The following is an 8,373-nucleotide window of genomic DNA, read 5'->3' on the forward strand; positions in this document are numbered from 1 at the left end:
TTCAACAAATTTATTAAAATCATAGCGTTTACATATGCACTCATTACTTAATCCACATCATCAGATGAGTATGTTTGCTTAAAAACATAAATATAACTAATATGATCTGAAGAGTTGTTAAGTAATTAAATTTTTTAATACAAAAATGGTTGTTGAGATAATTATGTCAGCAATATGATTATTAATAAGAGTAATAACTAATAATATGCATATGCTTTCTGATAGGAACATGAAAACGACTATTAAACAGTTGTTCCTTATTATTACACTCACAACCGTTATTATTTTAAAACATTTAACAAAAATTAAATTACGTGTTTGTCATCGCTTTTCTTTCCATTAATGTGACATTGAGTTTTCTTTAGCCATCTATGAACACTAGATACATAATCAACTATTGTTATAAGGCGATAATGCTAAAAAAATAATATCCAAAATTATTTTATATAATATAATATTTATAATTTAATATATATAATATATATAATTATATATTTTCTATATTTAAAATTATATAATTATCTTAATAATATTTAATAAAATATTAAATAAAATAATTTTTATTGTTTAAATTATTTTTTATTATTTTCTAGATATTATTATTATAAATACAAAATAATTTTATAGTAATATTGTAATTAAATTTCATAAATAATAAGATAACTGAACTAAAATCATATTTATAATTAAAAAATACGTGTCATACAAGACGTCTCTAGTACAGGTTGAGAGATAGATCGAAAATTTGCGGGTCGAGGCGGATGTTAGATTATTTGACTAGAGCAATGGAGGATGGTACTTGCAAAGACACTTCGACGCTCAAGTCAGAATGGATCTGAGAGGTATAAGGTGTGAGGAATGAATGAGTACTTGAGGGGATCTAGGATTCCCCTTTATATAGGTGATGGTGAATATCTTTTTTTATTTTATTTGGCTAAGATAAAGAAGTCCTTTGAATTTGAATGTTGGTTAAAAGTTCTAATAAATTAGTTTTGGGCCTTCTAAAAGAGTGGTGTAATTTGGTTTTGGGTAACTAGGTTCAAAAGCTACTCCAAATATGAAATCTGTAGATCGGTAACACGTGTTCATAAAAAAAAATCGTAAAAAAGGTTTGATTGTTTTATTAAGAAAGTTATTTATTTTAGTATGTAATGTATATTAGTGTTGCAAGTGTGTGGAGTGTAGAAGTTAGTCCCACATCAAAGAAAGTAAGGAAGAGTGAGAAATTTATAAGATGAGAGACCCATTAACTTAACACTTTAAGATTTTGAATTGGATGTGGTGTCTTTATCTTATATTCTCTCACTTGATTCCTCTCCGAAATCTCCCCGATTATCGAGAGCTCTCCGCGTAATTTACTAGTCTTTTGTCCCAAAGACAAAAAACTGTATACATAACAGTTAAAAAGCAATGGCGCGCTTAGTAGGCAAAGTTTGCATGCATCACTGGTATTTGCGTCACTTTAGAAATTGTTATTGCGTTTGCGTGTATTCAATATTTCAATTCGTGAATCCCAATCAATTCAGTATCAATATCACCCTAAAAGCAACCGATATAATTTCCATTTTTCATTTTATTTTTTCAAGAAGAAAAAATGGCATATTCGCAACTTGGCCACTAATATACACTAAATAATTTTATATAAAAAAGCTTTTTCGGTAAAATCATATTCTCAATCTAGTTTGAACTTTTTGTCTGTTTTAAACCAAACCAACCATAAAAGCCACATGTTTAATTAATAAATAAAAGCATATCGAATTTTACTAACTAATTAAAATAATTTAAAACTTGTTTAACTTAAATAAAAATCTTGAATTATATATAGTGTTAACTACAAAAAATATCGTCAAATTATTCAAACACCGACAAGAATACGTAAATTTTATTATTGACAAAAATATCTTTAAATAATTTAAAAATGTAGTAAAAATGTCCAACAATAAATATGTATTTTTAAAAACGATCTTAGATTGAATTTTGATACGATATTTTATAAGTATGATTATAAAAATGAGATATTATTATTCTTAAAATTTAGTAATTTTTTATTAAATATATATTATAAAAATGAGATATTATTGACATAGTATTTTTTTTGTGGTCATTCATAAATATTTTATTTTCATAATAGCAAATTTTTAAATAAAAATAATGTGTGATTGTGTGAATAACTTTCTTGGACCCCAAACCCTTGAACAAAGTAGTTCGGTAAGAGCGAAGAAACAGCCAAATGAAAAGAAGAAACGTCAAAGCCATCAACATATTATAACATAATTTTATATATAACCTCCCATTAAACCTCCACCACATTCTTAGTTGCAGTTTCATCTGGCTATATATTCATAATATCTCTTCAAGAAGCTAAAGGGGCATACCAAAGAGAAGAAAGAATCTCATCAACCCAGAAGTGATTAAGCAAAACGCGCCATGGTATTTGAAACAGCTTCTTCTTTCATTGCCAGCTGGCTCACACCCACTTGTCTCTTCGTCTTCGTCAACCTTGTCATCGGTACCATAGCCATCGTTTCTCGTTTCGCCACCCATCATCAACGGCAGCAAGTTGACTCTTCGGGTCAACTCGTCCGTTCTACTTCTCTTCTGAACCGCGTCATGTCCTTCAACCTCTATTCCTATAAAGATGATGGACATAACTCAGTTCAGGAGAATCACGAGTTGGCCCAACAAAGTCTGGGTCAATCTGTGTTAGACCAAGTCAACTCTTCCGAAAGAATAGATGACTCGGTTCAACATGAGTTGGCCCGGACTCCATCTTTGTTGGAAAGATTAAAGTCAATAAAATTCTACAAATCAGAATCAACAAAGAAAGTTAAAGAGGAAGAACCTGAATTCGGATCCGGACACCAACCCAGTGCTACAAAGGACGGGTTGGATCGGGTGAATTCGGATGAGGATAGAAGAATAAGGAACTTATTATCGAGAAGGTGGGAGGGAGAGGAGTTATTGGGAGAAGAAGTGGACAAGAAAGCTGATGATTTCATCAACAGGTTTAAGCAGCAGCTTAGGCTTCAGAGGCTTGATTCAATACTACGTTATAGAGAGCTGCCCAAGAGAAATTAATATCCATCATAGAACAACCTTTTGGATTTCATGTTTCAATTATTTATTTTGATTTGAAGCATGTGATGTGTAATAGGATGAAGAAATCTACACTACTTTAGCAGATTTGATTGTTTCATAATGATAAATGATACGTGTGCACTCTTTTTGCAATTAAAACTTAGATAATAACATATCTCAACCATCAATACTATGAGATTTATAAATTTTTTTATACGAATTTGATAGTTGAGAATGTTAATGTCTAAATATTGATAAAAGCTATGTTAAATTGTTTTTATTTTTTTACCAAACGAACTCAACACAAAAGATTGAAGCAAAAAAAAGCAAAAAAAAAAAAAAAAACACAAAGTCATAAAAGCTAACCCAATGTAAAATAAATGAAAAGCTACCCTATTTTCGTCTTATTAGTAATGCATGCTTTGGTTGGATTTTTTTTTTTTCTATTTTTCAAGCGGAATACAAATTTTAATCCTTTAATATTTGGCTGAAGATGCAACTTTAACAGGCATCGCTTAATCGCTTATTGGTAAACGTTATTTTATTTTGTTTGTTATACCGATGAATATACTTTAAACCTAAAATGTTATTTACATACATATTACTCACTCACCACTTTTATTGGAATATTCAATTCCTCATCTAGAATATTGTGAGACATTGATAGCATACAGCATAGCAAGTTGTAACTTCCCTTTTATTCCTATATATATATATATATATATATATATATATATATATATATATATATATATATATATATATATATAAATTTGAGCCATCTTTTACACTTGTCATTTTTTTTCTTAAAAATTATTTATTTTTAAATTGATTTTCGAAAATTTTCTTTAATTATATTTGTTTTTATTTTTTTAAAGAATCATATTAATCTTTTATCACTTTTAGTATTAACGACGTCAAAATTTACTGATATAATATGTTAAATAATACCATACTAACTATATAATACACCTCTAACAATCCTAATTAGCTGTTATTATAATAAATTTATGCAATTAAATTAAATTAATTTTAAATTGAGAAGACTTGATGCATTAAAATCCTTTAATTTAAAATTACTTTGATCTAATTTTATAAACTTATCATATTAGTACTTAATTAAAATTGTCAGATATATATCGTGGTATCACTTAACACATTATATAAGTAAATTTTGATACCATAAACAGTGGCAGATCCAGAAATTTTATAAGAGGGGCCAAATTAAATATAAAATAAATTAAAATATAACATAATAAAAAGTTAACAAAATATAATTTATAGTGAAGGTTGTAGTAGGCTTAGAGAAGGGGAGTTGAATCTATGCCTTTCTTTTTGCAGCTGTTATAACCATTTTAAACAAAACTTTCAATTCTGATTCTGTTTGTACTCAGCAACGAAAATTTATGAGACAATTTATTTTTGTCTCATGAATATCAGAAAAACAGAACACAACAGAGAAGAGAAAAGCTAACACCAGCATATATCCTGGTTCGGTTGCCTTGTGCTATGCAACCTACGTCCAGTCTCCTCCACAATAATGGAGAAATTTCCACTATAGTTAAAAGTATTACATACACCAATTTCACACTCAAGTTCTAATCTAACTTGACATTGGCTATGCTAACACCTAACTATTCACTCTTAGTGCTAACCCAACTAAGAAAGGGATACCAAACAGGTACAAGATACAAGACACTTAACCAACCTAAAGAAATCAGAAAATAACTCTAGGCTTTTTTCTCAAGTGTATCACTTAGCCTTTTTCTTCTCATAGCTTTTACTTGAGCTTTCTCATGATGCCTTTTCTCACAAGAAATTACAGAAAGATAAACATAGAAAAGTACATTACAATCAGTAAAACATGAAGGAGATTGACTTCATCAATAGCCTTTGTGCTATGCGAAAACCAAATTAGCAAGCCTCTGATTCAGTTCTTCATACTGGCGGAATGCACCTTTGGTTAGGTTACACTGTCCAGTTAGTTGAACTTTCTCAAAGAACACTTCTCAGAACAATACCTCAATACTCTAGTTTTCTCTCCTTGCCTTCTGAATGAACAGCAAGCTTCTTTTATCTCCTTGCATTTTCTTGGTTCTTCTTCCAAGGTCAACACCTTGAGCCTTGAACTTCACCAACCCACAGATTCACTTTTTCTCCTTAATCCCCAGATTAGAAACTTCACCTCTGACTTTTTCATCTTGAACGAAAGCCATAAAACAGCAACTATAGAATTCTTCCAATGATCAACTTAATCTTAGCCCTTGAAAATCAACTTGGTCCCCAAGTCATGTTTAAGACCGTGGATACACAGCAAAGAAGAGCAGAAACTATCTTTCCTTTGTATCCCATTTCGGATAGAGCAGAGAGTTGGGAAGAAGAGATGAAGATCTGATGCATGCAAGAGAAAATGGGTTACCTTTAACCTAAGCTTGGTTTGGTTTGAATTGGGTGATTTGAAATCTGCCTTTCAAGCTTAATCTTTCTCTTTCTTGCTTCTTTGGTGATAAGCTTATGGAAGAATCTTTCTCTTTCTCTTTCTTACTTTTCTGAAACTCTGATTTGACTTAGACAAAGAGAGGGGAACGCTGCTTTGGTTGGAGCAAGATGGAGGGAATCACTTTTCTGAAATCAGATCGGGCTTAGATCAGGTAGTGATATGCTTGGCCCGTTTTGATTTCTTTGGCTTCTTTCTTTGTTTTTCCTTGGGCTCTTAATCTTGCTTTCAGCCCAACATCCTTGCTGATTGCTTTTTCATTTCATTTGGGCTATTGAATTTTGGCCTGCAATAATAAACAATTAGTAATAAGTAATTATAATTAATCAACAATAATTATTTATTTTTCCCAAAAATAATGTTTGTCATCACTAATTAATTTGGTTAATTTCTTAACTCAACAATCTCCCCCTTGATGACAAACATGATTTTAAGCAATAATCAAAAGGAAATGAATTTGAGTGAGTTTAGAAACTCCCTTTGAATTTTGTCATTTGCTCTTGTGTTGCTCCCCCTTTCCTATTCAAGATTAGCTCCCGCTGAATTTATGCTTTCCTCTTTGTTCCTATTTTACATTACACTTAAAGAGAGTACAGTGAAGAGCTATACACATCAAACAGGCAACACCATATATAATCAGCCCAATTATTAAGCTGATATCAGCAGCAAAAGCAGCATGTGAAAACAAGTTTTGATGCAGTAAAGCCAAAAACAGCCAAAAACGTATCCTAACACATTTTACCATCCTATTGTCCTACTCCCCCTTTTGTAATCAAGGGCAGACAACAAGCAAGATCAACAAAGCAACATATTGAACCTGCAGAAAAGAGTTAGACCATAGTCCAAAGTACTAACTGAACTAACAAAAGTGCAACAATATTTAGAGTTATTACAGTCATCCAAGATAAAGACAGTTCAAAAGTAGCTAAAGAAACAAAATTCATGAGACAAAAAGAGAGCAGCAGCAGCAGTTTTCATGAGACAAATCTTAGGCATTAGAACCATTCCCCTCCGAATCAGCTTCCTCTTCAACATCTGTGGCAGTGTCGTCATCCTTTTGAAGGTTATCAATGAAGGTCATGAACACAGCCACTCTTTCCCTTGATTTCTTTAGGAAATTCTCATGCTTGCTAGCTAATTTCCTTTGTTCTTTGCTCATTGCAATCATGTGATTTGATTGGAAAACGAATTCCTGAACAACATCCTTTACCATATTTAGTAAAGCAGATTTCTTCCCAATAGAGATGGATGTACCCTCAGTGGATAGGGACGGAGAGTCCTCAGGAACAAAGTCATCATCTTCATCATCTAAGACCACCCTCTCAGATTGAGTAGGTCCTTTGTTATGTTTCACTCGTTGAGAGTGCACAGGAACCGACTTGGATTTGGGTTGTGTTGGTTCGGGAACAGGTTCCTCAGGTGCTGGACGTTTGCCCTTGGAGGAGCTAGGCTTCGCAGAACCAGGTTTTGAGGAGCCTGGCTTGGAAGTTGTGGCCTTCGGTGGTGGTGTCGGCTTGGTGGGGGCAGGGTGCCTTGGCGTGGTCTTGGTTCGTGCCATGGGAGCAGAGCGAGGAGGAGAGGTAGGAGGAGAAGGTGAAGGAGTGAAAGTGGGGTTTTGAGAGCGAGTTGATGGTCTAGGAAGCTTATGAATCTTTTCACGCGGTGCTCTTTTAGCAATAACTTTCTTCCCCATTTGGTTAGATTTAGGCTTTTGATGGAAGAGAGGCAGTGGAGTGAGAGGGAAGAAACCGAAGGGTTTGAGGAGAAGTTATGGAGGGAAGAGAGGGAGTGTTGGTAACCATACCCAAAAGTGAATTTTCAAAACCATGCAACTGCATCACCTTTCGAAATGACATGAAAAGACTTGACCTCATAAAAGAAAGATTTTATTTGATTTAAAAAATAAAACAGAAAATTAATTTTAAATTTTGAAAAACCAAAAAATCAAACTGAAAATCTTTTTGGATCAAAAACATTAAATGAAAAATTCTTTTAAAAAAAAATAAGCACTCAGCCCACCAAAAACAACAACAAAAAATATAACATTCATATATGGGCCTAGAGATGGTTGGATTTAAGAAAACACATTGGACCATTCTAGATCTGATTTTGGAGTTAGCCCATATTGATTTTCACTTTAAATAAGTCCTGAACATGCTGATTTGAAGGAAACATTCATCACCTGCCCAGAATTATCTCATACCTGTTTATGAGACAAAAAGCTCCAGCAAATACATCAGCATTTTTCAAATAAGGAATCATAACTCAAAATTTCTAGATAAGTCCTAAGCATGCAGAATCTATCCTCAGCTAATGGTTTTGTGAAAATATCTGCTAATTGCTCCTCAGATTTAACAAATTGAATACTAATATTCCCCTTTTGGACATGTTCTCTTATTGAGTGAAATTTCACTTCAATACTTAGTCCTAAAGTGCAAAACTGGATTTTTAGAAATATTGATAGCACTCATATTATCACACATCAAGGAAATATTTTAAGCATTTAATTTGTAATCAGCAAGCTATGTTTTTAACCATAAAAGCTGAGAACAACAAGAAGAAGCAGCTATATACTCAGCCTCTGCAGTGGATAAGGCCACTGTTGGTTGCTTCCTACTTGACCAAACATTTAAGGACTTTCCAAGAAAATAACATAGGCCTGAAGTGCTCCTTCTATCAACTCTATCACCAGCAAAATCTGCATCACAATAACCAACTGCAGAAAAATCATCAATCTTAGGATACCAAAGACCAAAATTGGATGTGCCATGAATATCTAATGATCCTTTTAACTGCTG

General features: G+C 32.5%; 2 protein-coding genes across 2 annotated transcripts; one reads left to right on the forward strand and one right to left on the reverse strand.

The window, feature by feature from the left end:
* The first annotated feature begins 2,287 nt into the window (after positions 1 to 2,287).
* LOC130968888 (pathogen-associated molecular patterns-induced protein A70-like) lies at positions 2,288 to 3,318 on the forward strand. Its single transcript, XM_057894371.1, has one exon. The coding sequence runs from the start codon at positions 2,428 to 2,430 to the stop codon at positions 3,076 to 3,078; it is 651 nt and encodes a 216-aa protein (XP_057750354.1). The 5' UTR covers positions 2,288 to 2,427; the 3' UTR covers positions 3,079 to 3,318.
* Positions 3,319 to 6,563: 3,245 nt separating this feature from the next.
* Positions 6,564 to 7,268, reverse strand: LOC130966042 (vegetative cell wall protein gp1-like). Its single transcript, XM_057890799.1, has one exon. The coding sequence runs from the start codon at positions 7,266 to 7,268 to the stop codon at positions 6,564 to 6,566; it is 705 nt and encodes a 234-aa protein (XP_057746782.1).
* Between the last annotated feature and the right edge of the window lie 1,105 nt (positions 7,269 to 8,373).

Source organism: Arachis stenosperma, chromosome 3 (assembly GCF_014773155.1).
Source record: "Arachis stenosperma cultivar V10309 chromosome 3, arast.V10309.gnm1.PFL2, whole genome shotgun sequence".
NCBI classification, from domain to species: domain Eukaryota; kingdom Viridiplantae; phylum Streptophyta; class Magnoliopsida; order Fabales; family Fabaceae; genus Arachis; species Arachis stenosperma.